The sequence below is a fragment of the Python bivittatus genome, unplaced genomic scaffold, assembly GCF_059951505.1.
Source record: "Python bivittatus isolate LINGU-HERP-01145 unplaced genomic scaffold, Pbiv_v1 ctg000350_np1212, whole genome shotgun sequence".
Classification (NCBI taxonomy): Eukaryota; Metazoa; Chordata; class Lepidosauria; order Squamata; family Pythonidae; genus Python; species Python bivittatus.
The window spans coordinates 39,825,279-39,840,282 of record NW_028277074.1 but is presented as its reverse complement, the minus strand read 5'-3'; the positions used below and the strand labels follow the sequence as shown (position 1 = coordinate 39,840,282).

Genomic DNA, 15,004 nt, shown 5'->3' with positions numbered 1-15,004 from the left:
AGACATTTAAAGCAGTAAGATATTCTCAACATCTTTGCTTCAAAGAATACTCTATTGATAAATGCCTTGCCATCTATGACATCTATGATGCTATTTTTGTTTCCATCATTTTGAAGCTTTTTTTTTTTTAATCCAAGCTTGGGTAAAAGTCAAAGACAGATCGTCCAGTTTTCATATGACTTTTATAGGGGATCCACCTGAAAGCACTCTCAAATACCAGACTCGTGATTAATATTAAATACATTCTAATAATTATGGACCTGGCCAAATTCGTCTCCACTGCAAAAATGTGGCTCAAAAATACAAATCCTCTTGATTTTACATAATTGCTGCATGGGAGAATTTTCTCTATGTAAAACTCCCTCCAGTCGACTGGCAGGTCTGCTCTGAGAGAAAAAAAAAAAGGATGATTGCTAGATAGCAGCAAAGAGATTCAGAACACATAACTCAATCCTCCCACCTAGTGGTCGTCTGAAGGTTTGCAGGCCACGTATGGTACTCGAACCCGAAATCTACAACAAAGTTTATACTGTAATCTGCGTTAATTGCACCTAATCCCTTTCTCCCACTTCCATTTAACCTCTACTGACTTAAAGACACGTTGTACTTTCGAATAGTTTAAAACTTAATACATTTTTTTTAATAACATGAGACATACTAATCATGAACCATTGCTGAGAGGAAAAGGAGGGAAAGTGGAGAACCCTGTTGGAATAAAAAAAAAAAGTCCGATTGAAACCGGAAATGCATGTATTGTGTCCCTCTTCAATTTCCTATTTCTACATAACGATCTCTATTAGATTACAATTTAGCTCTATAGCTCCCTCACGCTCTGGCCGGATCTACTTCCGGCGCTTTAAGGAACTACTTCCTTTCCCCGACTTTCATTGATCGCTGGAGGGAGCGGAAGTGTTTTTGTTTTGGTGCCGCTGGGTACTGTGGGAAGGCCGGTGTCGTCGGTGCGCCAGCCCGCGGTGCGGGAACGTCGAGGTGGAAGAGGCCTGAGGGACAGCAGCGGCCGGTCCCTCCTCGTCTGGCAAGGACCGGAGAGCGGTGCACGCGGGATGTGCGGTATGTCCTCTGCCCTGCGTCCTTCAGCGGCACTGGAAGCGCCTCCACCTCCGTCCCGCCTGACTAGCCGAATTAATGGATATTGTAGTCCCAGGAGCGAACGGGCCAGCCCCGCTCCTGAGGTAAGCCTGATCCGGGAGCTCCTGGAGCTTCCCTGCCTGCCCGCCTGGAGAAAAAGGGCGAGGCGAGCCGGCTGTATTTGGCTTTCCTTGGCCCATCTGCCCCTGCCGAATCCTTAGGGAAACGGAGCAGCATCAGCGGGCGATTTCCAGCAGGTCGCGCGGAGTCTCTCCCTCCGTTCCTTAAGCAGCGCTGCCTTTTAGGTGTCAACGGGCTGCGAGAGCCCTGATTCTCGGGGGGAGATTGTAGGTGCAGGGCGTCCCGGTGCGTGGCCCCTGGGACTCGGTCGGTAATTGGCTCTTCCCTGCGAGCCTCCCTTGGCATCAGGTGCTGGCTCGCTTGAGGTTCTTGTTAAAAACAAGTCAATTGTAAAGAAGTCTGTCGTGGCCTTCTATCAAACTGAAGTAGTTTGCATGGCTTTTTATTTTTGAAATCTGTCTACTGTTCTCGCAACGGGAATAGGAATAGAATAGATGGAATTGGCTGAAATATGGCCAATGGGGATTTGAATCCATCTTGCTGGCCTTATTCTTGCAATAATTGTATTACCTGTGGAGTCTAGTGTGGCTCTCTTCAACCTGACCTTTATGCTGGCATGAATTCTGGGGTTGAAGTCTAACACATCTAACACATCACATTTGGGAAGATTGCCTCGACAGTTATTTTTACCTCTTCAGTTCCCAGACCTCTCTTTAAATTCAACCTGCACATACTATCCCTTTTTAAGATTATTTATATTTTTTTCCTCTTTATATCTGCTTTTATAACTTTTCACCTTATATGGACAGACCATATGTTTAAAAAATGAGATATTGGAGACAAATCAGGGCTCTCATTTGTATGTGTGATGTGTATTCTTCAGACAGATACAGTTCATCTCAGGTGAATATAGTACTTCAGCTGCACAGATCCTTAATCTGAGCCAGGAGAACTCTGTTTATGTTCCTTTTTTTCCTCCTCTTGCCTTCTCTTTTTCAAAATATCCTTAATAAATGAAGAAATATACTGTGATGGCTCAGTGGAATTTAACTAAAAAAATCAGATGAAATTCCTACTGTTGAGGTCTCCAACTTAAAATGACAACACCTGCTGAAAAGGGGGCGGGGGGAGGCAGGATTTGAACATTTTTGAATTAAAACAAAATTATACAGCAACGTTGTCTTTGGATTAATTTCTAGCATCTGCAAATGATCATCTTGGTCTTTCTTTTGGCTTGGCTTGGGCTGAATTATGGGAGTGATTGAACATTTAGAGTTAATAACATTTGGCCTAAGAAATAATTCAGCACTGTGTTACAAACATGTGCTAGTAAGATAGAATATTCTCTCCTCCCTCTTATTTAGTTCTTCTCCTCCCTGTTACTTAATTCTTGAAATCTGCTTTGGAAGATTGGAGGAGCCTCTGAAGAAGATTTGGAGGTCATGAAAAATCATGCTGTCATTTGTCTTATGCTGAATTTTAGTACCACAGTCTTGGGCTTTTGGGTGCCATAAATTCAAAGCCTATACAGCTACAGTGCTGTGGGTTACTGACCTTATATCCAAACCGCTGGATGTGAAAGGCTCTGTATTGTCATGGCACCATTTAGGTCAAACATATTATCCATATAATTGTGATTAATTAGAACCCAACACAATTACAGATCATTGGCTATCTTAGGCAAACCCACATACCTCTATTGCATAAATTTACTATACAGGTAGTCCCCTGGTTAAGAACGTCTGAATTACAGACAACTCATATTTACGAACAGGCTGCCTGTTACTGAAAATGGCAGATGACATTATCCTTCCTGGAGCCGATGAATTGCTGAAGCCACACAATGTTCTCATGAACCGCTGAAGCTCCGTGTTTTTAATATACAGCCTGTTTTCAGCAGTTCATGAAAACATCACGCGGTTTTAGCAGTTCTTCGGCTCCAGGAAGGAGAACGCCATCCGCCATTTTTAGTAATAGGCAGCCCTTTGTAAGTACAAAGTCAAAGACAGGCTTGGGAATGGAATTCGTTCTTAACCCGGGGACTGTCTGTATAAAAATTTGCTATATAATATTAGTATATAATAAATTTGCTATATAAATTTACCAAATAAATAATACATCAGGAGGATTAAGTTGAAAAAAGTGTATTTGCATTTTACATGGGATACATTTTATGGGATGCATACAGAAAATCATTCACTAATTATGTGATGTGAAATGTCCTGATAATTTCTGGGAAAAAAACAGGTTTGTATGATGAATTGTGATACATTTATTATCAGTACATTTTTAATTCTGCAACAAAATGAATTCTTGTTTATATACCTGTACGATATATTTTATTTTTCTTAAGTGAAACATTGTAATGACTTTTAAAAAGCATTTGTTTGTTTAATTAATTGATTTTGCTGAGGATGTAATTTGATGCACATATGAACATAAATTTTGCTCACCTTAGTTTAGAACAATAATTTTAAACTTTATCTTGCGCTTATATTTTCTTGGAAATTCATATGTATTTTTTTAGGATTAGGTTCTGTTGAATTTGTTGGGACTTACAGTGGTACCTCGGTTCACGAACTTAATTCGTTCCACGCTTCTGGTCGCGAACCGAATCAAATTTCCCCATAAGGCTCAGTATAAATAAGGTTAATCCGTTCTGACCCCTACGAACATGGCCGTGAACCGAATTGGTTGCCAACCGAATCAAATTTTCCCATAAGGTTCAATGTAAATGAGGTTAATCTGTTCTGAACCGTATGTATTTTTTTTTTTTTAACCACAAAAATATGAAACAAAGTACAGGCGATCTCACCTAGAGGAAGCCATGACCACGTGTCAGAGCAGGGAAGATGGCCGCGGGTCATGTTTGTCACCCAGTGCAGAGTTTGTGAATGGAAGCAAACTTTTGCGAATGCTGCTGTTCGTGAACCAAATTGTACAGAAGCGTTCGTGAACCGAGGTATTACTGTATTTCCAGATAAATATGCATGGGATTGTGACTTAAGGGGTTTATATAATAAATATAACTTGATTATGCCTTTTTGTCCCTTAAATGCCTTAAAACTTGTGGGTTTTAATTTTTTTTATTTTACTTTGTTTTATCATATTTTGTTTTCTGCGTTATAATCTTTCATGGGATGTCCGGATTGTGGGTGAGGTATAAATATTTCAAATAAATAGTGATTTAAAGCTTAGTCTAACATCTAAAAGTCTGCTAGGTTTTCATTAACAATTCTGTGTTTGATAAAGTTCTGCAAGGTTATAATTCATCTATTTCAATTTTCCTTAGATTTTGGTTCCTCTGAAAAGACTGGAAGTCATCTCTCTTACTTGTGATCCATCCTATAATCTGCAACCAGTCTGAAGGCCATAACTCTTGGAAGATTGCTATTTCCATTTCTCCTTATAAAAACTAACTCCTCCCATAGCTTTAGAATTCATCTGGAGACATATTTTAAGTTGCTTGCAGTTGGAGTATATAACTACATTTTTGTGGACTACACAGAGCCAGATTGTAACAGATACTAAAACAAGGAGAATCTGTTCTACATCCATCAATGCAATTTTTAGGAAACTATTAAAATGATCATATATACTGAAAAAGGGACTACTTTTTACCAGTGCCTACAATATAGATAAGCCACATACTTTTCTTGCAGGCTTTATTATTATTATTATTGTAGTTATGGCAGCCGCAACAATAGTCCATGATACTTCTGAGGCTGTAGAGCTTTGTGGTGCATATGGGTTATATCTTAAGCCCATTACAAAAATGACCATCAGTGTGGCACTTCCACAGTTAAAGCAGCCAGGGAAATCCATTTCCAATTGGGAGGTGATGGAAAGGCTAAAAGGAATGGTGCACACGCATCAGTTCTCAACACTGCGGATTTCTAAAAGCACCATGGATTTCATCCGATTTGAAGGAGAAGTAGAAAATAAGAGTCTAGTTAAATCCTTTCTTGCATGTCTAGATGGCAAAACTATCAAACTTAGCGGCTTTTCAGATATTTTAAAAGTTCGTGCTGCAGAATATAAAATTGATTTCCCTACACGACATGACTGGGATTCTTTTTTCCGTGATGCAAAAGATATGAATGAAACTTTGCCAGGGGAAAGGCCAGATACTATCCATTTGGAGGGCTTACCTTGTAAATGGTTTGCTTTAAAAGACTCTGGCTCAGAAAAACCAAGTGAAGAAGCTCTTATTAAAGTATTCAGCAAATTTGGAGAAATCCGTAATGTGGATATACCAATGTTGGATCCATATAGGGAAGAAATGACTGGCAGAAACTTCCATACGTTCAGTTTTGGAGGCCATTTGAATTTTGAAGCGTACGTTCAATATGAGGAATATGCAGGATTCATCAAGGCTATGAATGCTTTACGAGGAATGAAGTTGATGTACAAAGGTGAAGATGGCAAAGCAGTGGCTTGCAACATAAAGGTGATGTAGTGCTGAACTCTTCTTGATAGAATGTTTTCAAAAAGTTGCTCTTAATTTCAGGCATATATTCTGCTAATTTATATTCAGAAACTATTTTTCCTGTTTGGGGTGAAAAGAATAGAATGTTGTATCATATTTTAGCAAATCTTCAGAATTACTTATCCAACATGTGTACATTAACTTTCTACAAATAGCAACCAAGGAAGTGTCTGTTAAACTGCAAGAGACAGTAGAAATAATAACTTTATAAAGGGTAATAAGTTCCAAATTTAAAAGATAATAAACTACATATTACTAAAATATGCTGTTACCAGTTAAGATATAAGTTAAGAAAATGTGCAAATGAAGCAGAAAGTATTTTATTTTTCTAAGGGAGATATTTTAAAAAAATACTATTGATAAATATCCATCCTTCAGTGAACGTAAATCCATTGTACCATTCCTCTGAATATTTGCTTTTTGTATTTTTTTCCCCTGTGTGTGCACACTTTTCAAGGAAACAAGAAAAGCAATAACATTGTAAATCAGAAGTGGGCAAGTGTCCTGCAGCTAGCAATCATAACTTACTTATTTATTTAGCCCTCTCATGATCTTCAAGAGAGCTGTCCAAATGTTATAATGTCTCTGGAAGGTCGGAGCAACATTTTTTGCCTCTTTTGGGAAGAGTTGGGGCTTAAAAGAGCTTGTGTGTGGCTTATACATTGCAGAGGCTTATTTTGCCCTAAAAGCCTCCCACGGCAAAAAAAAAAGAAAAAAAAGAAAAAAGGGCCCAATTTCCTTTGAGGACTTTAGAGGTTTTATAAGGTGCAGATGGTGCCTTAAGCTTTTGTAACCCTTAAGGCACATTTTTTGTCATCTGACACTTACCTAAATTTGCAAAAAAGGGAAAATGTTTCACGTCACCTATTCCAAAGTTCTGGGCTTGACACTGTTGTAGGAGTGCTGCAGTGCTACATGTGGCCCTTGGGTGATTCATGAGTTGTGTATGCTATATGGAAATATGCAAAAATAGCTTTGTGAGAGAATAATACTACATAAATAGGTATTATCCTGGAAGCCCCCTTTCAAAATACACATTTGCTGTGCAATTCTTAAAAAAAAAAAAAAAAGGTTACAGATAGTCCCCACTTAACAACGGTAATTGGGACCAGTAACTCTATTATTGAGAAACCCAGTGGGAAGTCGAAAAACCACTTGTAATCATGTGACCACAGGATGTTGCACATAAATATGAGGACCAGTTGTAACTACTGGACAATGGTTCAGTGGCATCATAAGTTCAAACAGTCGCTAAATGAGTGGTTGTTAAACGAGGACCATCTGGGCTCAGTTGTAAATCCCACTAAATTCAACAGAATTACTGCAAGATAAATGTGCATAAATTTGCAGACAGGTTATTGGATAGAACATACTCAGATGTTTAAGTTAAGATCACAGTGGCAGGCACACACGACACGGCCTTTTCTCTAGTGGCCTCATACTTAGGCACATAGTTTTATTAGAGACTTGGCTATGCTTAAACGGATTGTAAAAATCAGTGTATTTCAATCCACTACTAAAAATTGCTGGATGGTACTCTGTATATTTTATGTTTTTTATTAGAACTGTTTTTCTTATTTTTGTTAGAGTGATATTTTAAGCTGGCTTATTTGATGTATGTATAATAAATTTCTATTACAAATTCTTATTTTATATGACATCTTGATAATTCTTATCTTTAAAGATAGTTTATAATATTTTAAAATACTAAGTAACACATTTTCCAGCTATTTTCAACACCATTAAAAATAAATGGAGGCTGGTGGAACAGTGAAAAAGAAATAAAAAGGATAAAAAGTGGTTTATTAAAAAGGTCAAGATTTGGAGCATGTCTTTTTTCCCCCAACAATAAATAAATTCAATTATTAATTTAACTGGTTATAAATATCAAGGGAGTCATGAACCATTTATGTAATGACTATTGATAGAATAGTTGCACTGGAAGAAATAGATTATTTTCTTTTTAAAATTTCTCTGTTCTGCTGTTTTCCAGTTAAAATAGTGCAGAGTAGTATTATTTTAATCCAGACTCTTTCACTTATTCACTGAAATCAGTGATACCTGAATTAGACTTGGTTAAGTTATAGTATTTTTGTGGGTCTAATATAAATATGATGAAATCTGGAGCAAAGTCTGTTCTATATGTTCTGTCTAATATGTACTGAAAACAAATATTAGAATTTATAATGGATAGTACTTACAATTGGCTGATATCTGCATTCTTCCCAACAAGTGAATAAACTAGTGTTTCACAGAATATCTTTCTGTGTAGAAAGATAGATAGCTGAATACTCCATTTACTATGGGTTTGGTATTCTAACATCTTGTTTCAGGCCTGAAACTCTTTTGGGGATTCTGAGTCTGATCTGTTACCACTGTGATCAAAAGCATTAGGTTAACAAAGACTGATAACATGTCAGAGTTGGAATCTTCTTTATTATCATAGAATGGTTCCATCTCAAAAAAGAGGATGAGAAGTTTATATATCCATATGCTTGTTTCTACAATTTGGAATCAGAGACTTACTTTTAAAAATATAAGATGGCTTATTACCTTTTATGCTAAAATGAGTAACCACATTAACTTAACAATTCTTTATTTTCCATGAACCTTTAGCTTCTCTAGCATCAGTGTTTATCCCACATTCAGCAACATATGATAAAGCTATAATTTTATGTACACCTACCTGGGTCTAGGTTCCACTGAACATAGTATGAGTTACCTCTGAGTAGACATGAAACAAATTTAGAAAATTATTCCCTTCCAATTGATTCAAGTACTAGGGTAAACACTGTGCAGCATTTCCCTTTATTTTGTTATTTCAGTTTATTCAACAAGCTTAGAAAACCTTTTTGATCTAGTGTCCTGTGGCAAAATTTGAGAATTATTGGTGTAACGAACCTCTCCAATGAATACTTTCAGGCAGAGCGGATTGCAGTGGGAAGTAGAAATTATTCCCTACCAGTTTTATTAACTAGAACATAACAGGTATTAATTCACCTCTCACCCACCACCCCCTTCTAAAGCTCTTAGATCTCCAAAGAGATCCCAGCCCTCCAGAGCAGATAACAGGGATACACCTTGCACTGGTCTGATGTTATCAACTTTAGTAAAAATGTCTTTTCACCTGCATCTGTAAAAGGTTTCATTTGATTCAACAAAACACCTGAGTGATGCATCAATTAAGAAACGTCAGCTTGAAAGACAGAAGCTCCAAGAGCTTGAAAAACAAAGAGAAGAGCAAAAACGTAAAGAAAAAGAAGCAGAGGAAAGACAAAAAGAGGAAGAAAGGTAGGTGTCATTCCTTCATAGGAAATATTACAGATATTATAATATCTATATTATAAGATTATAAGTTTTGCTGTATCTGGACAATGCAATATTTATATGTATATTGGACATAAATGTGTGTGTTTGTAGACACTGAAGATATTTCAAACTAATTTATGTTTCTGAGATTTATAGGAAAGCATATTTCCAGGTATTGTAATCTGGCCAATAAAATAGTACATATTAAGTCTGGAAAATTCTATGCATCCGTCAGCTGTCAGCATAATGTACTATTCATTTTGCATGTTAAAATAAAATAAATATATCTCAGTGAACAGATGTTTTCTAGTTCTATAACTAAGCTGAGGTATTAAAACTAGATTGATTTCTGCCATTCTTATGCATTTATTTAAGATATTATAAAGTTACTGTTGAACGAGTTGAAAATACAGAAACCTCCAATCTTTGGTAGGGCTAGGGCTGAGAATATTTCCACTGGCATTCCATCTTGTAAGTGGCGTGGGAATTGCTCATATACTCTGTAATTTTTACCTTTTTGTCATAAATAATAAACATGTTCATGTTTAGAGATGGAAAGATTCAAATAAAATTCAAATTATAGCATCATGGTAGAGATCCTGATGTTATTTGCAGAAATGTCATCATGATATGTTGGTTTTGACTACATTCTCTTTAGTAAAAAAACAATAAGTCTATAGCCATTGGACTAGACATCCAGTGATCTGCCTTTGTATGCATTTTACATCAATATAGCAAATAATAATGTGTAGAAAGATTTAAACTTGGGACAGTTTAATTAAAGTTGCTAAAACAACTTTACATTGGCTTAACCTTCAAATGAATCTACTTGACCTTTAAATACTAAAATTTAAGTAATATATGTTTCTGTTTGAAACATGAACACCTGAAATTGCATCTACCATGTCTAATGTGATATGCCTTTCTAGGAAACAGAAAGAACTTGAAGAATTAGAAAGAGAGAAGAAAAGAGAAGAAAAATTGAGGAAGAGAGAGCAGAAACAAAAAGATCGTGAAATACGTCGAAACAAGAAAAGGCTTGAAAAAATTCAAGCTGAAGAACAAAAAAAATTACAAGAAAAAATAAAACTAGAAGAGAGGAAGCTTCTTTTAGCTCAGAGAAATCTTCAGTCCATTCGACTAATTGCTGAACTACTAAGCAGAGCCAAGGTAACTTTTTTTTTCCCATGGAAAAATCCCCCCCCCCAAAGAGTGTTATTTTTAATGGCATATGCTAAATATATACTCTTAAGATTAAAGTCATGCATATCATTTGTCAGGTGCTTCTAATTTCCTGTTTTTCTAGCTGTTGTATAAGTCACTATATCAGTCATTGCATTTTATATCAGAATTGGGCTTTCTCTAGGCTAACTCTGTAGCCCTATTTCCCCTTTCTTGTTTGGAGGATTAATATGCCAGTTGTGTTTTCCTACATAACAAAATCAACCCAAATAAAAGTGGATGGGCAGAAGGGACAAACATCAGGATATGGGTATCAAAGTCCTCCTTTTTCTAGAATTTCCATTGTTTCAGTTTCTCCAACCATGATCTACTTGTTTGAGTACAGTACACAGGGGCTCAACCCTTGTTATAATCCTGCCATTATATTAAGGAGGTTTTGGTTAAGAAGACTCTTTAGGACTTTGGTTTAGTTTGTCAGCTTCATAGTATCAGATTGCCTATACTTTAGGATGTGAATAATGATAATGTATGACTTATTATTAAAATTCTAGCAATGCCTTCTAGCAATTTTGTCAAGGAGAATAAATGCACTTAGCTAGCCTGATGACCTCCGTGTGTTAAAAGCTTTTTAAAAATCTCATATAAAGTTCACAAGTACAGAGACTAAATAAACTTTCAGTCTGACTTCGGAGGTTGATCTTTGTATTCATGTTAATTCCTAGGCTTTAGGTTGATCCATCTCAGAAGCGATTGAATTTTATTAGTATTTTACAAATTCCACATAAGAAAACCAAAAGCTTTTTTAGATTTATTACATAAGTATGATTGTCTATTGGATTTTTTTTTTAAATGATGCAGGGTTGACTTTGTTATAGAATGTATACATTTCCTTTTTCTTCAATATTGTTAGGCAGTAAAGCTTCTGGAACTGGAGCAAAGCGAGGAAAAAATCCGCCTTCAGGAGCTGGAAGAGAGGAGAAAGCTGCAAGAAGCTGAACTCCGACGAGTAGAGGAAGAAAAAGAAAGAGCTCTTGGACTGCAGAGAAAAGAAAGGGAATTGCGAGAGAAATTGCTCAACAACCTTATGAGCAAGAAAATGGAAATGACCCATGTGAAAAAGTATGAGCCTAATACAGTGCAGCCTCCCTCTTGGAAAAGCCTCGCGAGTGTTCCCCACTGCATCACATCTACCTCAGTGCAGTCCATCTTGGCCCGGCCACTCCAGATTTGTCAAAGCAGCGTAGCAGCTAATGAAAGTTTTCCTCATCTAAAGTACTTAAATGGGAGCCTCCATGAGGATGTTCTTCAAGACACTATGATCAGTATTAATAACAAGGATAAGGTTTCTGACGAAAGTAGTTCAGGTGTCCTTTCCAGTGTACCTGCAAATCAGCAACACAATAGCCCACCAGACCGTGATAAGGTCCTTTATAAGAAGGACTCCCTATCAGAACAAGGCAAATGCAACAGAGAGCCGAGCAAGGGGAGAAGTCATTCGTACAGAGACTCTTGTAACCACCAGAGCAAAAATAAAAATGAAAAAAGCAGACACAGAAGAGACTTAAGCAGTGAAGATGAAAAATGCAGAAAAGAAAGACGCCTTTATAAAAAACATTTGAGAAAAAGTAGCAGTCCTCACCAGAGGAGCCCAAATCTGGAATACGCACGGCAGAGGCAGTCATTTAGTAGCGACAGAGAACGGGATAAAAGAGGCCGCAGCCACAGCCACAGCCACAGCCGCAAGAACACCGGGAAGAAACAAAAGCATCGGAAGAGATCTTTGAGCAACCAAAGAAGCACTTGGAGTAGGTAATAGAGGATTTATCCTTTTCTAAGGGCTATTTTGGAGAAAGAACTGGAGTGGATCTCTCTTTTGTCTGTCTCACGGAGAGAAAGGAAATTGAATTTTTTACTTGAATGGTTTGTAGAGTTAAAAGATTCATAACCACCCTTTTCAAAACTTATCTTTTGTGACTTATTTGTCAATGTTTTGTTGACTTATTACAGTACTGTCAATTTTGATCATTCTTGCTCACATTTACACTGTGATAGCCAGCTTAGTTTCACTTATTTCCAGTATCCAACTGGGCTCTTTTTAGTTTGTAATGACTGTAATCACAATAAATTTTGTTTAGAAATCGGCATGTATATGTTTCTAATAAGAAATGTAAACTTTATAAGTCATGACATACTTGATTCATTAGAACTCAGTAATTCCATGCAGGACTTTTTGCTATCTAAATTGGTGCTAGATGCAACCATATTTTTATATAGTGCTGTGATGCCTTCTTTGCTATTTTTGCCAACTGCATACTTGATAGATTGTTTCCTTGACCCCAAATGGTCATGTTGTTTACTCTTTTACATGTTTTGAGGTTCTGTTCCCTTTCAAAGCAAATATCCAGGATTTGAGTGGGAAGGGGGCATCCAAGAAAGTAGATTACAGGATTTCTGAGGTATCAATATTTGATTTTTTTCTTTAAAAAAATCAAACTATTGATTTTTCCTTAAATGCAGTTTTCAGGCATCTATATTTGAAAAAAGGGCCTTTCAGCTAAGTAATATATATGTGTAATGTTCAGGTTCAAAGTTGTATTTTCTCCTTTTATAACATCTTTGCTTCAAGAAATGAAGCTCAGGAATTTCCCTAAAATATTTTCATAGTGCAAAACCAGCTTTCTTACCATGTAATGGTAAAACTGCAAAAGCCATTGCCAGTGAATACAAACTGCTTTGTGTCTGGAAATATTAAAGATCTATACATATACTCCATTAAATCTGACTTGGCTTGTGTTTGAAGTTTTATTCACTTTTACAGAATGGTTAATATAAATTGGAAATATACTGTATGTGTACTGCTTTTTTAAAAAATAGAGTTGGACAGTCTGCCAATGGGGGCTGCATTTAGTTTTGAAAATATTTTGGCTTGCAGGGGCTCCTGGATCTTAGAAATGATATAATGATTTCATTGGATGGGAAGGTCAGTTATTAATTCAGGGGAGGATTAATGGAATTGATGAAAAACAGTCATTTTAGCAGCACAGTCTGGGAATGTGAGAATCAAGCTCTCTATTCTTCTCAACTTACTATTTTAAAGATGGCCTAATATTTTCTAAAATTAAACTGGCAAGTTAAGCACCAACTTCTACAGGTAGTCCTCACTTAATGACCATTCATTTAGCAGCCGTTCAAAGTTACAACCATGCTTAAAAGCTACTTACAACTGATCCTTGCACTTACAACCATCATAGCGCCCCCCCATGGTCACATTATCATCATCCGGGTGCTTGGCAACCACCTCACACTTATGGCGGTTGCAGTGTCCCACATCTGTGACTGCCATTTGTGACCTTCCCAGCTGGCTTCTGGCAAGCAAAATCAATGGGAAACCACATGTTTTGCTTAATGACCATGTGATTCACTTAATGACCACAGTGATTCGCTTAACGACCACAAAAATGTAAAATTGGCTGCGGTCACGTGATACCTCATCTAACGACCACCCCACTTAATGATGAATTTTCCAGGCCCTACTATGGTCATTAAGTGAGGACTACCTGTATTAGAAAATGAAAACATGAGTGGCTGCAGAATATTGTTTAATTTGCAAATGTACCTTCCTGTCTTTAAAAAAATGGAGATAAAGCTGAATACATCCTGGGGACCTAAAGGGACTATTAGGGAGCATTCTGATCAGTTTGTTCACACACAAACACGCATACATATACACATTGTAGCAATTTTGTAAAAACTACTGTGGCATTCTGTAAATGTATCTTCCATCCTAAGAAAATTGCCTGTTCCCAATATAGCTGTACCTTTTGAGAGATGATCTGATGTAACATATGGAATCAAAATAAGTTCTGATTTTCTTGGCTGGTTTTTAAATTTGGGAAATTTTGGATGCTTTGCATGGGAAACGAGCCAAAAGGAATTCATGTGCTTAAAACAGCCCAGCACCTACACATGACTTTTGTGAATGTCTTCAAACTTCCACAGTGTTCAACATTGTACCACCGTAAGGTTACCTGATCCCTGTAAGGTACTTTTCAATGATAGGTAGGCTGCTGTGGGAAGGTAGAGTCAGAAGATTCCTGCTACATGGCTAGAGGCCAAGTTCGAGATCTTGAAGTGGCTTATGGGAGAGTGCCAACCAGGTGTTTTGACTGTGGTTAAAATGTATCCTAACACTTCATTCAAATGTTATATTCATGCTGCTGTTTCAAATAATATGTTGCTATACATTTCAAAATATAACAAATCCTGATAAAAGTATCACTGCTTTTTTCCCCCCTGAAATCAACTTAAAAAGCAAAATTTAAAACTACATTTTTCCCTTTTAAATCATGTATTTGAGAAACCACCCCATGAAACAGTTCAATTTGTGACCTAAATAACCTCAGGTGAATTGACCATTATGTACTAGAAAGACTTTTCTTTAATTTTCATATCTGGCTTTCAAATAAATAGTGCTATTAATACAAGTGCAGTTTTGAATGCCTAATCCAAAATAAATGAACCAACTTTCCAAGGGATATCAGAATGCCAGTATTATTTCACATAGTCATCTGCTGTGTAAAACAATTGTGCAACACTAATTATTCTTGTAGCAATACTAATACTATCCTAATAACAACATGGATTTGATCACAGGAATAAAAACATGGTTGTAGGTGAAGATCCAGACAGTCTGCCAGGGACTGCAGGTACACCATGTTGCATGCTACAATTATAAATTGAAAGTGTGTATACAAATCAGTTTGAATCTCTGTTTATCAGCTTGTGACTATCATTTAGGAAGTTAAAACGTATGTGTTATCCCTTTTATCCCATTTAATATTAGTATGTACAGTG

At 36.8% G+C, this 15,004-nt stretch overlaps 1 protein-coding gene across 3 annotated transcripts; it reads left to right on the top strand.

Moving 5' to 3' along the window:
- The first annotated feature begins 876 nt into the window (after positions 1-876).
- On the top strand, positions 877-12,953 carry AKAP17A (A-kinase anchoring protein 17A). 3 transcript variants are annotated; one of them, XM_088144980.1, is made up of 6 exons: positions 877-1,071; positions 3,976-4,132; positions 4,463-5,620; positions 8,802-8,950; positions 9,898-10,138; positions 11,061-12,953. In XM_088144980.1, the coding sequence occupies exons 3-6, from the start codon at positions 4,859-4,861 to the stop codon at positions 11,961-11,963; spliced, it is 2,055 nt and encodes a 684-aa protein (XP_088001106.1). In that variant the 5' UTR covers positions 877-1,071; positions 3,976-4,132; positions 4,463-4,858; the 3' UTR covers positions 11,964-12,953. The 3 variants fall into 3 exon arrangements, with proteins under 3 accessions (XP_088001106.1, XP_025030066.1, XP_007440112.1); XM_025174298.2 differs by lacking the exon at positions 3,976-4,132; XM_007440050.4 differs by lacking the exon at positions 3,976-4,132 and having other exon boundaries at positions 877-1,193.
- Positions 12,954-15,004: the final 2,051 nt, after the last annotated feature.